At 40.0% G+C, this 20718-nt stretch overlaps 1 protein-coding gene across 2 annotated transcripts; it reads left to right on the forward strand.

Annotated features, from left to right (window-relative positions):
- Window positions 1-1620: 1620 nt before the first annotated feature.
- Window positions 1621-12668, forward strand: ifngr2 (interferon gamma receptor 2). Of its 2 annotated transcripts, none has more exons than XM_035604040.2 (7): window positions 1621-1863; window positions 2973-3093; window positions 3428-3597; window positions 6481-6626; window positions 9023-9167; window positions 9692-9843; window positions 11703-12668. In XM_035604040.2, the coding sequence occupies exons 1-7, from the start codon at window positions 1824-1826 to the stop codon at window positions 11793-11795; spliced, it is 867 nt and encodes a 288-aa protein (XP_035459933.1). In that variant the 5' UTR covers window positions 1621-1823; the 3' UTR covers window positions 11796-12668. The 2 variants fall into 2 exon arrangements, with proteins under 2 accessions (XP_035459933.1, XP_035459934.1); XM_035604041.2 differs by having other exon boundaries at window positions 1622-1863; window positions 9026-9167.
- The last annotated feature ends 8050 nt before the right edge of the window (window positions 12669-20718 follow it).

A 20718-nucleotide genomic window follows, 5' to 3' on the forward strand; every position in this document is an offset into this window, starting at 1 on the left:
AACACTGTACAAAATCAGTATGATGGGTCTCACAGTACATTTTCTTTGGGTTCCAGCACATTTGGGTGTAGTAGGAAATGAAATTGCAGACAAAATTGCAAAGCAGGCGACCAGGAAAACACAAATTGACATCAGGGTGAACATTAGCACAACAGAAATTAGGGGATTGATAAAACAGAAATTGAGAAGCATTTGGCAAAAACAGTGGGAGAAGGAAAGGAAAGGGAGATGGTATTACAGAGTTCCAAAAGAAAGTGGGAGAGATGAGAAGTACAAGAAGAAGTAGAAAAAAGGAGACAATCATTACAAGACTCAGATTTGGGCATACTGGACTTAAAAGTACACTATTCAAAATAGGAAAACATAACTCAGGAAACTGATACAATTGCGGACAAGAGGAAACAATAGAACACATCATAGTACACTGTCAAAAATATGGGACAGAGAGAACACGACTCAGACAGAACCTGAGAAAGCTTAAAGGGGCCATATTATGCTCCAGGCACCTTTTCAGCCTGCCTCCACGTATATTTGGTTATCTGGGGAGTCTGCCAGCCCACGGAGAATGAAAAGAAAACAATGAGTCATTGATTCGTGGTTTGGGTTGATCGTGCAGACGGTCTGTAAACGAACCATTCACAGCCCGGGTGTCAAGTGGCGTAAGTTGACTCCTGCTACTGGGGCGACCACGCCCCCAACCTGAGCAGCACCTCCCCCCTTGAAGTGCGGAAAAACAGATCGCGTCTATGCCGGCGTTTGGTCGCGGCTGCCGGCTTGTGGCGTTCGGTCGCGGCTGCCGGCGGTCGGTCGCGGCTTGCGGCGGAGGTCGCGGCTGCCGGCGTTCGGTCGCGGCTCCCGGCTTGCGGCGGAAGTCGCGGCTGCCGGCCTTCGGTCGCGGCTCCCGGCTTGCGGCATTCGGTCGCGGCTGCCGGCTTGCGGCGGAGCTCGCGGCTACCGGCCGGCGTAGCTCGACTCGCGGCCGGGATGTCGTTAACGTTCTATCGCCCAACCCCTTGTGCTCTGTGTGTAATTATGGAGAACGTGTTCGCTGGGCCTCCCGGGTCTCTACGTCGTGTATGTGCCTTGTTATGTGCGACTGTTGTCATGGCAGCGCAACGCCTTAGTTTCGCAGCAGACGCGGGGAGGAGCGAGGCGGAGCGAGGCGGAACACGAAGGGAGGGGGGCGAGGAGTGAGCAGGAAAGCGCTGGAATCGACCGTAATCTCACAGGGCAGTTTATACAGAAAGAGCAGGGTGCTGTGTGGCTTGATCCATGAGGTGTTTTGACATGGAATTGCAAAGACATGTAGTTCACACACCTGAAAACCTATGTAACTTGTGTAAAAGGGGCATAATATGGGCCCTTTAAGATGAAAGTCATTTAATACAGTACCTCAGGGAAATAAAGGTGTTAGGGAGAATCTAATCATATTGTACGTTTTGTTTTGTTTTGTTTTGTTTTGTTTTGTTTTGTTTTGGTTGTTTTGTTTTGTTTGTTGTTTGGATTTGTTTTTAGTGATTCCGATCCACTCCTTACCAGTTGGTGGCGGTAATGCACCATTTCCTTGATCGCCAACCGCCATAAAACAAGAAGAAGAAGAAGAAGAAGAAGAAGAAGAAGAAGCGGGCATAAGGAGAAGTGACGTAACTTCCGAGACGTTCCCAGGTTTTGAGGAAATGTCGTGGTAAACACAGTCTGTTATGCTATAGTTATACAGATGTTACAGACAGTTTTTTTTTTTACAGTACAGCAGACACGTCGTTTTTCAGTGGAGACAACTTTGTTCGGGGACTCGTCGCACTCAGTGAAATGACGCTGTCACGATGCTCTTCATTTTGCTGTGCATTCAAGTCGTCGTCCAAGGTAATCATTTACAGTAAGGGCTTTCGTTTTTAGGTAACCGGTTTAGCCGTACGTGCCGTTAGGCGACATGATCTGTGCTACACACACAGGCCTGTAACATGCAGCTAAACCCAGCCGATCAAAATTAGCATGGCCTAAATGTTGCAGCATGTTCATGAGGGAAAATAAATCCATCAGATGGACCCACACGTCCTCAGCTGTGAAACATTACAGGTTCTCTTAAGGAGCTAGCTGAAGTTGACTCCACCAGCTACATGATTAGGATCTCATTCTGAAGTCGCAGTTTGTAGGAGAACGTGACTATTGACTTTCTCATTTGCTCTTTTCAAGTAATGTCTCTTTTTTAACAATTATTATTATTATTTTTTACAAATTACTTATTTTTATACCTCCGCCAAAGATATTGAGTTTTTGCTCCTGTCTGTATATTTGTTTGTATATCAGCTAGGGCTGCAACTAAAGATTATTTTTAAAATCAATGAATCTGTCAATTATTTTCTCGATAAATCGATTAGTTGTTTGGTCCAAAAAAAGTCATAAAATGGTGAAAAATGTTGATCGTGTTTCTTCAAACCGCAAGATGATGTTTTGTTTTTGTCCATACACCATATTAAGTTTACTGTCACAGAGGAGCAAAGAAACCAGAAAATATTCACATTTAAGAATTCCATTTCTGATTTCCAGCAGCGCTGAAAAAGTCAACGCAAATGCGACATATTTTGGACCGTTTTGCGCAACAACAACACAACGTAGCAAACATGGGGGACTCACACGGAGGTCGGGTCCACCTCATGTCACTATATTTAACTCATTCAAAGTTGATGAAAAAACATTGATTCATTGTTGCAGGTGATTATACATATATGAACACATATTTATGAACAATATATTAAATTTCTGTTAATAATTTCTTCTAAATATTACACACTGTAGCTTTAAGGTTGGTACAGTTGACTGGAAATTGTTATCCTTGAAATGAGATGCATACAGAAGGATCCTCTTGCCATCAACATTAGCGATGATTCTTAAAAATGAAAGTAGAGTTTTTGCCTGAAAGATTAAGTGTCAAACGTGGTCGCTGCACTCACTGGTTTGCTTGTTCCCATCAGTTCCAGTAGTGTCTGAAGAGACACTGGCACCACCGCAAAACATTCATGTTGATAAGTGGTTGCTTACATGGACTCCTGCCACAGAAGAGAGAGATGTCACCTACACTGTTCAGTATAGTAGGTGAGGTCTGATGGATCTGTGCTTCTTTATGAATCCACATGCTGACATGGTCAAACTGACCTTAACAAACCTATGAACTTCACAAATGGTCTTGTCTTACGTGGACCTATATTATCACAGTGTCATTATCAGTTCACTGTTTTCATTTTTGTGGAGAAGAAGTATCTGTATATTGAAGTGCTAACACAGCACAGCTTGTGTTTTGGCTGCTAAAATACACCATGTTGACACCATGCACCAAACAGAAAATAAATAAATGAATGAATAAAGGTTACTGACATAATCACAGATTCTGGACTGATGTGAATATGTTGTTTCTGCTCCTTGTCCTCAGCTTTGACAACCGTGTGTGGAAAGATGTGCCAGCCTGCGTCCAGACATCTTTCAATTCCTGTAATGTTGCTTTCACCAAAACTGAGAGCGAGTATGGCTGTGTTATGCTGCGTGTGCAGGCGGAAAGACGTGGGCTTACCTCAAGACCAGTCAAAGCCTGTAGCAGATATGGTAAGAAACCAGGACCTGTCATGTAAACAGGAAAGTGTGCATTCTCTGTGAACGTGTGCTTACATTGGCATCAGCATAGTTTGTGCATTATTCAGCGCTTTGCTGTTGTTGTTTGTAGGATAACCTCTATCCTACAAACAACAGTGTTCATTCTGGGGTGTTGATTGGTACAATATATTAAATACAGTAATAAAAGAGAGACAGAGACACACAAAACTCAAATAATTGTCAGTGATGAATATCAAACATATTTCATGACTGTGAATGATCTGAAAGGTCTAACATTCAGTCAGGAAATTACTGATTTAAGTCCCAGACTAACCACCAGATTATATTTACTATGTTCATGGTGGCCTTTTATAATTTGCTATAATTTGCAAACTATTGGAGACCATGGAAATTTAAGAATATCACTTATCAAAGTCAAATCACTTTGATCACTAGTAAGGTCAACTCAAGACCTCACAATATTACAAAGAAAACCCAACAGTTCCCACATTGAGCAAGCACATGGTGATTGTGGAGGAGAGGCTGGTTTGGGTGAGAGGAGAAAAATGGGCGAGAGAGAGAACAGCTGTATTACCATTGCTTTAATCTCTACCAGACTGATACTTATATTTACAAAAATAATACTGACACTTATAGATGCAATAATGTTATTATTATTATTATTATTATTATTATTATTATTATTATTATTATTATTATTGTTATTATATTTAATCATAATAATAACACTAATAATAATGAGAGATACACTAGGAGATAGAAAACACAGTGATATGTAATGTAAACATATGGGGGCAGAGAGAGAGGGAGAGATGCTCATGAAATATGTTCCCCCAGCAGTCTAGGCCTATAGCAGCATAACTAAGAGATGGTTCAGTAAATACCTGAGCAGCTCTAACTTTAAGCTTTATCAAAGAGAAAGGTTTTAAGTCTAACCTCAAATGTGTAGAGGGTACCTGCCTCCCTGACACGAACTGGGAGCTGGTTCCAGAGGAGAGGACCCTGGTGGTTGAAGGCTCTGCCTCGCATTCTACTTATATAGACTCTGGGAACAACAAGTAGTTCTGAGTTTACAGAGAGAAGTGATCTATTGGGATAATATGGAATTATGAGCTCTGTAAGATATATGATGGAACTTGATTATTAAGGGCTTTGTAGGTGAGGAGCAGGATTTTGAATTTGATTCAGAATTTTACAGGAAGCCAATGCAGAGATGCTAACACTGGAGAAATACACAGTAATGAATTACAGTAGTCCAGTCTAGAAGTGACAAATGTATGGACTAGTTTTTCAGCATCCTTTTGAGAGAGGATGTTTTTCTAATGAAGAGTTTGTATTGTAGAGTTTGTGTCAGTTGTGTTCTACTATAATTTTATGTATGTATGTGTATGTATATATATATATATATATATATATATATATATATAAAAATTATTTTAAACAGACAAGACATTAATCAGTACACATACGAGACAGAACATACACAATGTGGCCTAAAAACTATTAAAAAAACACAACAAGAACCAACAAAAAACAACTACTATAATAAAATTATTATTATCAACGAAAAATAAACATGACTTTACTTCACATATTTACAACAACACATCAAATAGACAATCAAACAAAATGAAAAAAAGAACAAAATAGAATTTCAATAAATTAAAAAATAAAGAAAATAAAAACAGAAAGATATTCAGTACATTTAACTCACATTCAGCAACATTTAAAAGTTGAAAACTAAATGTACACCATACCATTCAAGAAATACCATTAAAGTCTCAAATTCTCCTTCCCTTCCTCTAGTTATATAAGTAAGTCTCCCTGTACAATGCAAGATCACATCTCTTTCATCCTTATACAGTATGCATTGGTGGCACATCCATTTTTCTCAAGTCAATTCAGGTTCACTGTTTTGAACGAACAATGAAGATGATTTCCAGTTTTGGAAAGTGTCTGGAACATCAACCACCTGTTCAGCCTGACCAGCCTGAAATAAGTTTTCATCAACCATTTGTAGCAACAACTTCATTCTAGTATTGATCGATTGTTTGGACACTTTTAAGCATGCCCTTGCCCAATCTGCTTCTTGAATGTCCTCTTTAATATCCAATCTCCATGCTGTGAAAGCAAATCAGTGAAAATATGCATGTGATTTTTTCGGCTGAATTTAACCCTTCACATTTGAAGCATTGAGTTCAATTATTCAAAATTTCAATAAATGATTTCACTTTTTTTTCAATGTTCACAAATTCATAATTTAAAAAATCTAGTTATAAAATTCAAATCATATAAACTTGAGTTACTCAATTTCGATAGGCCAAATTCAGTGTTACCAAAAATCACCTCACACATAAATTGATCTCCTCTAGAACTATATTTATATAGCACTTTTCCAATCTTTTTGACCACTCAAAGTGCTTTACAGTAAAAAGTCACATGCACATATTTTTACAGCAGCTCTATACTTTTTCTGTCACATTCATACAGTGCTGCCATTTACTTTTGCCATCACATTCATTTACAGATTCATTTCTAAAAAAAATTTTTAGAAAAAAATGTAAATTAATTTACATTGTTTTCTAAAAACAAACAGAAATCCATGCGTTCAGAAATGTTGGTTTACAATATATCCATTATAACATGGTTGACAGTAGCGTTGGTTGGTGTATCTTTAATATTTTGCAAACTGTTGCACCTCTCTGCCACTAGGAGTCTGTTGTATGCCTTTTCAGGAATGGCTCTGAATCTTGAAGAAATTTATCAATTTTTTTTTTTTTTAAAGACCCAATACATGGTTTAATCACAAAACTGTGCATAGACATGGTTTACAAATGTTTATTTGGTCATTGTATTTGATTCTTTTTTTCCAAGGTGACTCCTGTACCCCTGAAGTCAGACTGACTGCACGGCCTGGCTCCCTCACTGTATATCTGAGCGAGAACCACAGCATGTTTGTTGAACATGGAGACAACGCTCAACACAGGGTTTACTATGGCAAGGAAGGAGAGTCACTGCAGGTGAGACTCTTCATCAGTTTAGCAAAAGTACAGAATGCTGTTGCATTTTGTTTACTGGATGATAAACTAATTACGATTATAATTTAATATTTATTGGAAAATGGACTGTATAGTGCTTTTGTAGTCTTGTTGGGTCTCAGCTCTTACCACATGTTCTTTTGTTCCAAACGAAAGCAATAAATGTTAGACACCCATGGTCACACCTTGGGGGTGAAATCTGCTCCAAACTCCAGCTGCTATTAGTCACTAATACCACTTTCACGCCAGAATTACTGTGTAGACCCGGGTTTTTTAAACGCAGGTCGACCCACGTTTAATCGGCAATTGGCCACTTTCACACTGCGAGCAGACCACGGTCTGATGATAGCCATCAGGAAAACAGTGTAGTGACAGGTGGTCATAGGTGGTGGTAAAGAGTGGGGCGCGCCATAAAACAAAGAAGAAGAACAGTGTAGTAAACAACAGAAAGCATGGTAGCCAGTGAGCCGGTGGTCACTGTTACCTTATAAGTTGTACTTGTCACTTTCACTCTTTCAAGTTTACAAACTCAGCCCAGTGTTACGAGCCAAGTCTGGCCCTTTAAGCAGGTGGCTTAAGTGCCAAGTCACAAAGTGCGCACGGTGAGACGGAAAAAGGAGTTTGTAAGAATCGATTTTTGGAAGTTATGAATCGATTTAGAATCGAAGAAGATAAGAATCGCGATTTAAACATGAAATTATTTTTTTGTTCACCCCTATCAAGGAGACAATAATACAATCAGGGTTCTTGCACACTTGCATTTAAAGTGAAATTTAATACTTTTTAAGATCTTTGTGCATCCTCAAAGACAACCTTTCCTATTATTTGTATTTGTTGAGATTTTTAACACACGTGAATGAATTTGCATAGTCTGAATCAGGGAACATAGCTGCAAAGACGCTGCTTATGTCCTCGTTGGATTTGAATGAATGGTTTCTGCTCACCATTTGAAGAACCCATAATAGCTCCGCCCTTTGAGTTTCTGGCGACGACACAAAACTGTTTAAAGCCGACTGCTGAGAAGCAGCGAGTAGGCCTGTCACAATAACTACTTCATGTCAGACGATTAATAGGCTAGAAATTAATGAGATAAACAATATTATTGTCATTTTTTGCAACTGAATCATTTGAGCTTTTAGCAAAGGCCTATTGGTTTTTTTATGTGTGAGTGCCAGTTTCCTGTAGAATTTTTTTTCGGCAGGGGGGGTAGTTTATCAAATCAGCAATAGACAAATCAGACTCTTTGACCGTTCACAACGGTGTGTTTCACTCTGTTGGTCGGACGTTAACTTGCTAAGTGCTAGCTCCAACAGGCGGCGACGTAGACAGACAAGTCCTGGCAGATGAATTAAAAACCTCCTGGCAAGTAGTCACATCCTTGCAGATAAATTCTAGTTTTTCTCACGGGTAACCAGTAACCCATCTCTCTTCTCGGGGGCGTGTTGTATACAGTGCTCCGTCGTTGTGTCTTGTCGTGTCAAAATACAATCCCTCACAGAGAAGTGTAATTGAGAGAAGAGAGGGAGGGAGTAAGAGGAGAGGGATGGAGGGAGAAGGGGGGTAAGAGGAGAGGGAATGGAGGGAGTATAAGGAGAGAGGGAAGGAGTAGAGGGAGGAGGAGGGAGGAATAAATACTGTAAATGAAGTTGGAGAATTGAATTTCTGGCTGTTTTGTTTCTTTGTACTTTTAATTTTGATACTTAAGTACATTTTAATACCTGACAAATACTTTTGATACTCAAGTACATTTGATGTAAGCTACTTTAAGACTTTTACTCAAGTAATTTTCTCATGTGTAAGATATCTTTACTTTTACTCAAGTATAGCATGCAATGCTATACTACACCAATGCTCTTATGCAATATCAAAAAGACCAGACTGTATATTTCCCTCCGATTTTCTGCAATTCCAGAATTCCTCAGCAAGCTGAAAATCGGGCTTAAAACCGTGTAGTGAAAACTCGGCTTTAGGCTTTTCCTTTGTAACAACAGCACGCATGCACACAAACACACACACACACACACACAAACAAACACACTCAACCTTTGCAATATCATTTCCCTTCCTTTGAAGGGTGGTGCCCAGAGGTAACTTAAACGTTAATTAAAGTTAATATTTAATATTATCAGTATAGATATTTTAATAATTTGATAGCCATAAATGATCAATTGTAAGCATTAAGCACAGCATTTGATCACAACACCAGTATTATCAGTACTTTGTTTTAACCTATTAATAGCTTATATTGAATGTTTTATGGGACTAGTAATGTGAGAGGGAAAGGTTTTTCCACCCACTCATTACTAATGTAATCGTTATTGTTATGTGAATAGCATATGTTGGTTCTATGTGTCCATCTTATCCAAACTTATCTTCAGCAGATGTATGAAGATGGCACTTCTTCAGTGACCATCCACAAGCTGGAGGAGGGAAAACATTACTGTACGAAAGTGCAGTATATTATCTTCAATCAACCCTATGGACTGGAAAGTTGTACCCAATGTGAGGTCATCCCAGAGTCAAGTAAGACCATAGGTGCTGCTGCTAGGAACATTTTTAAGACAGGCAAAAATATTTTGGGGGGTTATTAAAGTGCAGTTTGGCTTTCTTGCTAGTTTTGGTGTTGACAATTCTTTAATCTTTCCTTGTCCTGCTGAGAGCCAGTGGTTTCAGTAATGTGTTGTAAGAAAGACAAACTTGGGACTTAGTTGAAGTAGGTAATCGCAGAGGCATGGCAACAGGGTAGGCAAAGCAGGCAAATGCCTAGGGCCCTGAGCTGAGAGGGGCCGGTTATGGCCCTTTACTCACTCCTCAGATATGATGAATTACTGGGGAACTAATGCATCAAAGATAATACAGAAATGATCAGAAATAGATCTTACATTTCACATTTTGTGAGCAAAATGAGGCCCACCAATGGGTTTGGCCTTCCTAATGAAGTGCTCTGTTTACGTTTAGTATGTTTCACACTGTGTGTGTGTGTGTGTGTGTGTGTGTGTGTGTGTGTGTGTGCGTGTGCGTGCGTGCGTGCGCCATTCCTTTTCCAGGACATGCGCCAAAACAAACAGAGGTAATAGTAGCTGTGGTGGGTGTCGTTGTCATCCTGGCCTTTCTTATATCTGCGATAGCGTACATCCTCATCTTCCATCACCGGAGAATCAAACTGTGGCTACAACCTCCATGCCAGATTCCAGACCACGTGAGCACGAACACCATTATCCACACAACCATTTGGTCATACTGTATACATATAAACTGTGTGTATTAGGGTAATAACATATAAGACAGGAATATTTCTTTAGTTTAAGCACCCCTGGCAGACTTGTATAGGGAGGCTGCCTTAAAGAGACAGCTGCTAAAACCAAGCGTTTCAGACAATGTTAGGAAAGTAGTTCTGACCATTAGAGCATGTAAAACTTTTCAAGTAAAAACCCAAATTAAAATTATGATCCTGAATTTGGGTATAATGTGCCTCCTTTAATTAGCTTGTTAGAGTGATCGACATTTCAAAGCTTAAATGTCCCATATTTTACACCTTTCTGGTGTTTTATTTGAAGTTTTGATATCCTTAAGAAAGATATTAGTGGTTTTAAGTATCAAAAACCATCTCAATATAGTTTTATAGCTCTTCTCTTCTCTCAGCTCTGCTAAGAACAGGGCGATTTTGGCCTGTCTAATTTATATTCATGAGCCTCTCTTCTGATTGGCCGACTGTTTTCTGAGTGAAGCACGGCCAGGCCAACCACAGGTAACGGGGTTGTTGACGACAGGAGACGACCACTGTGTGACTGTGCTTTGTACGAACGTGAGAGAGAGAGAGAGAAGAGCTGCACGCAGCAGTAACGCTAATCACAACACGGTCTGTAAACAAACCCACAAATATTTTACCTTTGCAAAATTCATCGGTAACGGCGAGACCTAGGCGGAAGACACCAGAGCGAACTACCGAGCGACTGGATGTTAGACAAAGTTGCCCAGCAGCAGCTACTGCCCCGGGGAGTTGCTGCTGGGCGGACCGGAGCAGCGCCCAGCTTTTCCTCAACATTTTCCTGTGTTGTTGATAGTTCAGCAATAAATAATTGATACATGATAATGTATCATGATAATAAATACATGATAATAATTACATGATGCTATATGATAATAAATCACACACTATTTACACACTCTTTAGGGTTAAGTGTTGTGTCCAAGGATGCTTCAGCATGCTGGGTATCGAACCACTGATCTTCTAGTTAGTGTATGACTCGCTTTACTTCCTGAGACACTACCGCCTAGTTGTTGTTTACAGTAAAAGAAATTTTGGCAAGGGCCAGGGTCGCCCCAACTTTTTCAAGCCAGTGTAGATCAGGATGTAGGCAGACAATGTCTGATTAGCACACAGATGTAAACATTAAGCGGAAGGTGAGTCATATGAGTATAGAGTTAATTTACAGTGGTTTCCCTGAGTCATGCAGATTGATAAAGTTGGACCAGAGGAGTTGTGCTGAATAAAACTTTGTGATGTATTTATTGACCTTATGCTGCCAACCAATTTTTCATTTGCTCTATTTCAGGTTGTTGCGTAATTGCTATTGAATAATGTTGTTTTCATAGCAGACATTGTGTAAACATGGTGTAAATAATAAAATTAATGATGGTTTAACTCTCTAAATTTAGATGCCTCAGTCTCGGGGGCCTGGTGGTGTTCATGCTGGCTCACTGTCACATAGTCGTGTCTCAATGGAACACATGAACTGAACAGGGCCATTGTTAAAGTTATCATTCCAATGTTAGAGGAATAACCAATATGAAGCTTGTGCCTATGATGGGAACCTGCACTGTATGTAATCGTGTAATTTACCAAATGTCTGTAATTTCTGACATCAGCATTAGTCTCTGCAGCATATCCCCACTTCCAGTGAAGACAGGATGTTAAAGGATAAAATAAAGGAGTGAAAGCATTGAGTGTTGATGGAATATATAAAGTCAATACACACAGTAAATCCACCAGTAACCTTTCAACAACTTATATTGATCATATATTATGATTTAAACTATTTTTTTTTTCTCCTCCAGTTTCTGTTCGAGCCATTTCCTGAGCATCACATTCGCAGCTCCCCCAGCAGCTCCAGTGATGGGCACTGGGATATCATTTCCTCCATTGAATGAAAGCAGCTGGCCTACTGCACTGTTACCAACTCAATGTGCCCTGCTTATTTTGCTGTCATGGGGATCAGACCTGAGGTTTGACCTGTTTGAAATGCACTCTGCAACCTGCTGACTCCCGCACACTTATTTTGCCTGCTTCTCCCAGAGACCAGACTTACTGCTGAGATTGATTTAGACTTAGGATAAATGAACTGCAGTAAATAACTTTTAAAATGTATTCTAATCATGACAATCATTTTATGCAAAATTCTAGAAAAGTACCATTGGAGATAATATAAATACAGAGATCCAAAGTTTTGAGGTTTTCTGCAAGGATTTGTTTGGGCCAAATTGAGCAAAATGAGGACCATGTTTGGCACCATATTTATTGTGTAGTTATTGATTATGCCACTAAAATGACAAAAAAAGTGCAGTATTCCTGTCTATTTAGCCACGATAAAGGAGCTGCTGAGAAACAGGTAAAGCAAAATGCACACATCAGTCACACAGGATGTTTTGGACTCACCATGTTTATTGACACTAGTTTAATGGACGATCACCACAGGTTTCAGATCACCACTCCCTTTGAGCCAACATTACTAATGTGATAAAACAACATTTTTTAAATATCTTTAAATGGTCCATTTGTTTATTATAAATCATATAATTTCTGTTTCCAACCAGTAATTTGGTTGCTGCTGTCTGTCTGTATTGTTGGCCACCACCATGATTTCTCTCTACCTATCTGCTAGATGCTCTGCAGATTAATGAAATTTCTTTTGTCAGTTAGTTGTATGTTGCAGGCTTTTGTCCAGTTCCTGCAGTTAGCTTTGGATTTTTTAATGTCTTACACTGATGGCCTTTAAATGACTAATAAAAACACCAAACACACAATGATGTCAGTTCACTGCAGGTCAACTATTAGTCACCTACTTGTGTTCTTCGTACACGTTTAAAAGAAATGAAATGGTCAGTTCACCTAATCACAGAATCATACTATTAATATTATTATTCAACAGCAGAACCTCTTTTTAGAATGATAACCCCAGTTACCCTGGATCGAACAAAATGTGTAATTACGTGCTGTTCTTTTACTGCTTGGTTTCAATGCAGGGGTGATGTGCATTTTACTTTTCCCCATGGCCAAAGTGGAGTCTTGCTTCGGGAAAACACACGGGAACCTCACCTCGTCTTGAAACGCTACTGCGTTATTGACAGACACACAGGAGATTACACATACAAATAAATAATTTGATAGTCTACTCTACAGTGATGAATAAATACGTGAGTGCATTTACAAATTCAGTGCGTGAACGTGACTGTTGCCACAGCTGGGAATATCGACATATACTCGGCGTTTAGCATAGCATGGGATGCTAAATTTAGCGATAAATAGTGATGCTAACTAAACAGTACGACACTGATGGTCTTAAAAATATGAGGAAAAAAATCACCTGATATATTGCCATATCCCCAGGAAATAATCTATTCATAACTTTATACAAATTGCTACTTTTCCTAAAAATTCCTGCAGGTACCAATTTCAATATTTCTGTTAGCTTAAATTAATTGTTTATTTTAATTAATCGTTCTGACTTAGTATTTTTATGCAAAAAATTATATTTTCACAAGAAGCTCTACTTTCCCCCCTGTTTCGTAGTTGTATGTGGGAGGGGATCAGTGTCCATACAACAGATGTATAGGTTGTAAATCTACAGCACACAATTGTTTACAAGAGCATAAAGTTTGTTTTAGATCTAGCCTCATAAATTGCTATCAAAGTTCACCAGATTGATGGATTTAACTTTCTTCCCGGAGACCATACCCCCGGATCCCCCTAAAGGGTCTGATGTCCACCCCCCATTGTCTCTCAAAATCCTATGGGAAACACTACTATGTGTTGATATTACATCCTAGGTGTCTGTATGTGTATCTTGATAGTCCAAAATTTTACAGTTTTTGCTTCTTTTTTTAAAGGGGACATTTTTTTGGAATCATTGGGTGCTCAGCAACCCTAAAGTTCTTATCCCAGAATCACCCCTGGCCATAAACACTGCTAACCAGTAGCCATAGCACGGTGGACCTAGCAACTAGCAGCCTGATTACAACAGTACAGTAGCATACGGTCACAGAGTGCGACAATAACATGGAAAATAAAAGATAAATGAAACAGGAACCCGGTCAAGCAGAATACATCCTTTGTGAACCCTTTGGGTCACGCTGCTCTGTCATCTGTGGAGCTGCTCCGATGTTTCCATCTGCTCGATCTGCTTACTTCTTTTTAGCTCGTTTTTGCTCATGGTCTTTGTCGTATATGCAGTTTCTGGCAAAGGATGTGGACAGTTCATGATGCTTGGCATTTCTCTGCCACGGTGTTTCCAAACTAACTCCACATCTGCTGATAGCTCCTTGTTGCAAAGAATAGAGCTTGGTCCTGGCCGTGCGAGTGAGTGTGTGCACAGGTTCTGCAGCGCTGTGCAGCTTGTACCTGGATGATTGACAGAGTGGAGAGACGCCCCCTGGCTGTGATTGGAGATTTTTCCTTGGGCACAGTGGATTCTTGCAAATGGCATTAAAGGCAGTAGGGGGAGCTAAATGGCCTTGATTCTGTCACAGATGATCTGTCTCGTATTACTACCAGGATATAGCGACAGTTTCAGCAAATATGAAAAAAAGGAATTTTTGCAAATCCTACCGACAGCAGCTTTACGATGAACATTTTCAAAGCTGTATGCTTTGTCCCAATTTTACTTGAAGTGAGAAGAGAACACTATTAGAGTTGTTAATAAAAATAATACATGAGATTTCTATCGTGCTTTTTTAGAACTCAAAGCGCTAAAAGCGAATGGGGGGTTGGGGGGTGGCCGGGCTACGGATAGGCAGAGGAGAAGACATGGGTTGAAATCCCCTGCAATCGTTCTGACTGTTATTATTTTTAAGGCGTCACGTGAGGGAGTCGGAGTTCTGAGGGACCGTGGGGGTTGGTAGGGGCAGGGGAGATCAGTGAGATATGGGGGAGCAAGATAGTGGAGGCCTTTGAAAGTGAAAAGTGAAAAACTCTCATAAAGTGCCAAGAATCTTTAGAGTCTGCTTTTAACATTCTACTTTTGAAGAAGTTCTCTGACGACTCTGCCATCGTCGGCCTCATCACAGATGACAATTACAGGGAGTACAGAGAACTGACTCAGGACTTTGTGGACTGGTGCCAGTGGAACCGCCTCCAGATCAACGCGGGTAAAACCAAGTAGCTGGTGGTGGATTTCCGCAGGCGCAGTCACCCCCCCATGACACCGGTGAACATCCAGGGAAAGGACATAGAGAGAGTGGACTCATAAGTACTTGGGTGTTCACCTGGACCATAAACTGGACTGGACAGACAACACCATGGCACTCTACAAGAAGGGCCAGAGCAGACTCTACCTGCTCAGGAGACTCCGGTCCTTTGGAATGCAAGGGGGGGTTGTCAAGACCTTTTTGACACTGTGGTGGCATCAGCCATTTTCTATGGAGTGGTCTGCTGGAGCAGCAGCATGTCAACAGCTGACAGGAGGAGACTAGACAGACTGATCAGGAAGGCCAGCTCTGTCCTAGGATGCCCCCTGGACACAGTGCAGGTGGTGGGAGAGAGGAGGATGGTAGCAAAGCTATCATCAGTGATGGACAACGACTCCCACCCCATGCAGGACACTGTCTCTGCACTGAACAGCTCCTACAGCGACCGACTCCTTCACCCTAAGTGTGTGAAGAAGCAGTATCGCAGGTCCTTCCTTCCTGCTGCTGTGAGACTGCTCAACCAGCACTGCTCTAAATAGAACACACACAAACACAAGGACTCAACCATTCTAAAATAATTCACGGATCTATTAAAGTGCAATAACTAACTGTGCAATCTTTATATTTTATATTTGTAATATTCCAGGTGCAACTATTGCTACTGCTCTGTATATAGTATTTATATACCTTTGTTTTTTTAATTTAAAGTTATTTTTTGTAAAATTTTGTACATACTATCCCTTTTTTGTAAATTTCATATATATTCTTCTGTCCACTTTGCTGCTGTAATGCCCGAATTTAAACATTGTGGGACGAATAAAGGTATATCTTATCTTATCTTATCTTAACATGTTGCAACTATATCGTTCATAGTATCCAGTGAAAGCCTCTTGGAAAAGGGAAGCCTGAAGTTATGTTTCTAATTTCGCTTTTAGAAATGCGATATTTTACTGCCAGAAAAATATTCTGTCAGTATTAGATTATGGAGATGCAATTTATGTGCATGCACATAAATTGCATCTGGATGTAGTATATCATGCTGCCTTGCTGTTTTGTTACTATAATTTATGTGAAATGGTTCAGTGGCCATCGTTGTGTCTTAGAAGGAAAAAAAAAAGCTAAACTGGCAAACTACCACATTACTTATCTAGTCTATTGATACTTTGTCCCAGAAGCTACAATACTCGATCATCAGAGAAAATGAAAAAGAGTATAAAATGTTTTTGAAGAGGCAATTTCTTGGGTTTCTTACCTATAGCCTGTACTATGAAAGCAAGATCAACATACCCAGGATATCTGGCTTAACTGAACCTAACATTGGTCATCCTGGACTACCAATCTGGTAAGCAACTGTATCAGTTAAACCTGTTTTTTAAATATCCAGCTACAAGTGCGTTCATGTGGCATTATTTGAATTTATATGAGAAGAAACAAAGATACATGTAGGAAAATGTTGTTGATGCTAAAGTTACACTACAAACTGAATAAAGTAATATGATTAAATAACTAGAATAGGAAATAACCACTTTTAATTCAATAATCTTTATAATTTTTTTTACATTTAATCCCTGTAATGTACTGTAAAGATGAGTGAATATTTTCTATATTTGTTTCTGCTGCTAAAGCAGAGGAGAGGAGAGAAGTGTCTGATGAGGTCAGGTAAGGACTGAATTGTTAATTCATAATAATGAGAAATATTTAACTGTGGATGATTATTCTTATAAAAGATATAGTATTTAGTTTTATTTCCATTTTTTCGTAACACAGTCTCCTAATATTCAGAGCGACAGTGATATAATAAGACAGTCAAAGTCGATCGCTGTGCTGTGCTGTGTGTAAACCTCACTTGCCGTAACTGACATACTAGCGACAGTCACTAGTGCATCTGTCTCACATACCAGAGATCATGTGTTCAAAGCTTGCTTTTTTTCCAAAACTCGCACCCTCAATAGAAGCGTAACAAAATCCATTTGAATTAAAAAATAGAGATGTTGGTAAAATAAACTTTGATTACACTATATATTTAGTAGTTTATTAATTTAGCAGTTATGAATGGCTAAGTGAATGATGGTGTTACAGTATCCTAATCGTGGTAGTGCATGGTCATAATCTGGCCCTCTAGTAGTGAGGATACAAATTTAGTGGTCTTCTCTATCATCAAAGTTGCCTATCCCTGCTTTAAATGAAGAGCTGGTTCAGACCTCTTGTACAAGGGGGTCCTGCATTGGACAATAAATACAGTCCATTAACTATTTACCATGAGATCGTTTCACATATCGAACACACCAGCAGCAGAAAGCAATACTCACAACTCTTCTGCTGCGATAGCTAACATCACACAAACAACATATCTTAGTATGATCAAAGACAGCAAACCAATCTGCACTCAACAACAATGTATGTTGGTGTAAATCTGATCTAATCCTAGTAACCAACAAGGCTAAATTAGACAAAGTATAAGCCATATGACAGTCAGAGGAGTGCTGGCTTTTATTAGTTTGGTGGAGGCCTAAACAGGTTAGTCACATTTCGTTAATGATTCTCACTTAGTGCAGACCCAAGCCCTGGAGAACAGCACTGGGCTATGACACAATTTTGGCAGTACCCAGTTACTACAACTTACACCTTAATTCCTGACACACAGGGGCCTAATAAAGCATTTTATAATACACAATCATTAGAAAAGGACAGGCCATAAAAGGTGTATAAACGTTTCTATCCTACCATTTTAACAAAACCCATGCAAAATGACTCCTTTTATTACCAGAACTCGATCCATTCAGTTCAGTTATATTTGGAAATGCTTCCAATGATCACCTTTCCTGCACCTTGAATAAAATTCCCTGAAATACATCAATGAGTCATAATAAAATCTACATACACTGAATTGAAATCAGGTTAACATGAAAGAAGTGTTGTCATTAAACACGGAACAGTGGAAACGAGGATTAAAAGATTATGCGCATTTCAAATAAAGGTCTGAGAGAGTGATATGGCTATGTTGTTGTATTGATAAAATTTGTGCTGTGGAAATGAACATTATGCTAAATTTACCATATGATTCACTTACCATATGATTCACTGTCCACAGACTGCAATTGGTGATTATTTTAAAACCAGGTTTTACAGCTCAAATAAATCATAAGCACAGTGCAAAAAAAGGTGTCCACAAGATGGCTGATTTGGCTGATGAAAGACCCGTCAACAGCATTAGTATGGAGCATCTGGACCCTGCATTAAATTTGTTGTTTTTACATTGCAGAGAGATTGCTTTTAGGCAGTTCAACACAGGACTGAAGGCTATTTTGGCTCCATCAGTGTAAGGCTGACTGAGTCCTAAATTCCGTCAGTAGATATTCTAATGGTTTATGCTGCTGGAAACCATGAAAATTGAATGTTGTGGACAAAGGCTTTACTTGACCCTACAGCTGCCAACAAACAGCAACTTACCAGAGCTCTGTGTAACTGAGTGTTCAGGAGTGTTACAGATGCAGCAGCAATCTGATGGACAGATAAATTCCATTCAGCATCCTTTGCTGGTATTTTGACACGTTCCTTCACCAACGTAAAGGAACGTGTCACTTGTTGAATCCATGCTTTGGATTTGTCCTCCTCTCTCAAGTCCTTTCTCTCTGCTTTATTTACTACCAACTTCACTACACTTGCTCCTCAACCTTGTTGGGTTCGATGTCCACAGCAGGAACAAACCTGCATGGGCTTGCATGGCACAGATGTACTTGACGAAGCAGAGGTAGGCACTGCCAGACATAATAATTGTGATGATGATGATGATGATAGTGGCACCAAAAGCTAGCGACACAGTATGTTCTAGCACAGACTTGAGGCCTCCCATGCTGATGCATGTAGCAGGTGACCCTACTACGTGCAGGGTCACCTGACCCTGCACGTAGTAGGGTCAGGTGACCCCCTAACCCTAACCCACCTAACCCTAACCCTATCATCATTCTCACTTGCAGCTTGACCTGGAAGAAGTAAAATGAATATTTTAACAAAACAAAAATCTGTAGTGCAACTTGAAAGAAGGCTAAGATGTATCATCTGTAACAAATTTCTGCTAATGCCATGAGGAATGCATTTAAGATTGCCTGCATTTAAAACAAATAAAAGCAGGTTTGATACCAGAGGCCATTAGACTAACAAGTCCTCCAGCCTATAAAAGTTGTTTTTCCCTACCATCTGGTACACCTAATAAAAGTTTTTCCTGTATTACTATTACTAAAGATATTAAGAGAATATCCCACAGCAAAACTGTCATATATTACTATTGAAAAACGGACCCTTTTCATGATCAAAGATTGGCTTAGTTTCAGCACAAAAATATAATGAAAATGTAAATATCATGGTTTGAGAATTGTTATGGTTTATTAATTGTGTGGATTAACAGGTCGAGGCAGATGGCCGCACCATTGCTCTTTTTAGTATGTAGCCAATGTGTGAGATGGAAACTCCACCACCACCACCACTCAAGCTTCAGTAAAGAGGAGACCTTGGAATTTTAAATCTGTTGAATAAGACAAAGTGCAAGGATACCAAGAAACAACAGTAAGTTCAAGTTAGACATGTTAGGTTGTTAGAGGTGATAGGAGAGGAGGTGCTCTATGGAGATTCTTGAAGACGGAGAGGGATGCCCGCACTCTGACAGAATTTGGCAGCTAGTTCCACCATTTGGGAACCACACACGAAAACAGTAAAAACTGAGATTCCCTTGTATGTGGGGATGGCAATGCCAGACAATGTTCCAAAGAAGTACACAGTGGCTGATAAGGAGCATAAGTCCATATGACTGAGTTGAAGTACCTTATTGCAAACCCAGAAGTTACTGTGCACTGTGTTAGTGACTAAACTGTGGCTCACAAGTGGCATGCGGCTCTTTGGCTCCCCCTGTGTGGCTTTTGTGTTTAGCCTCGTTAGCAGAGCAGCTTTCAGACTGCCGCCTCGCTCCGCTCCGCTCACGTTGTACGTTCACACGCGCGGATAACAGACTGTTTCGGTGAATCTCAACTCAGTGCACAGAACCCTGAAGCAGAGACTCAGTTGTTGTCGCTGTTGTTGTGAACATTCTGTTGTCGCGGTTGACACAATGGGCCAACTCTGAGGCTGAGAAATGAAGCCTATGCGGAAGTGCTATAAAGTGCAGTTCACTAAATGCCCGTTTGAGGCTGGCTCCAAAAAGGAGCAAATCCCATAGAGCCCCATGTTAAAATGCCCAACTTTACAGCAGAATTAAATATGTTTACAGCCTGGTACAAAAAACGGTTTTGGTCCCAATGGCTAATCCACCCCTTCATTAACGAGTTAACTGTGGGTATAACTCGCCCATTTATATCATATTAAGGTTTGAATAATAAGGCATAATTAGGGGCGTGGATACTTGAGTGACAGGTGATGCCGTTGTTTGCTCGTCGCTCGGTGGTAGCTAGCTGCTGGCAGCGCTAGGTGTCACCTGAGCTGAACCTGGTCATTGAGCGTGACTTCTCGACTGTGGTGTCAGAGCTTTGCGGAGAACATCTCAAGCAAATACCGGATGAATAATACGCCTGCTCTGCGGTCAGTTGTCCCAACAGAGAAGTACAAGAAGCTTGCGCTCCTGTTTTTTCGGTAAGTAAAATGAGAATATTGTTCTGTGTTTGCAGTAATTAGCAGGTGTCGG

The sequence above is a fragment of the Scophthalmus maximus genome, chromosome 14, assembly GCF_022379125.1.
Source record: "Scophthalmus maximus strain ysfricsl-2021 chromosome 14, ASM2237912v1, whole genome shotgun sequence".
Classification (NCBI taxonomy): domain Eukaryota; kingdom Metazoa; phylum Chordata; class Actinopteri; order Pleuronectiformes; family Scophthalmidae; genus Scophthalmus; species Scophthalmus maximus.

What these genes read in the sequence shown, in the direction of transcription:
- ifngr2 (XM_035604040.2), top strand. Translation starts at nt 1,824, where the DNA reads ATGCTCTTCATTTTGCTGTGCATTCAAGTCGTCGTCCAAG. An exon ending in CATTCAAGTCGTCGTCCAAG is followed by an intron (nt 1,864 to 2,972) that starts GTAATCATTTAC and finishes TGTTCCCATCAG; the next exon opens with TTCCAGTAGTGTCTGAAGAG. An exon ending in TGAGGTCATCCCAGAGTCAA is followed by an intron (nt 9,168 to 9,691) that starts GTAAGACCATAG and finishes TTCCTTTTCCAG; the next exon opens with GACATGCGCCAAAACAAACA.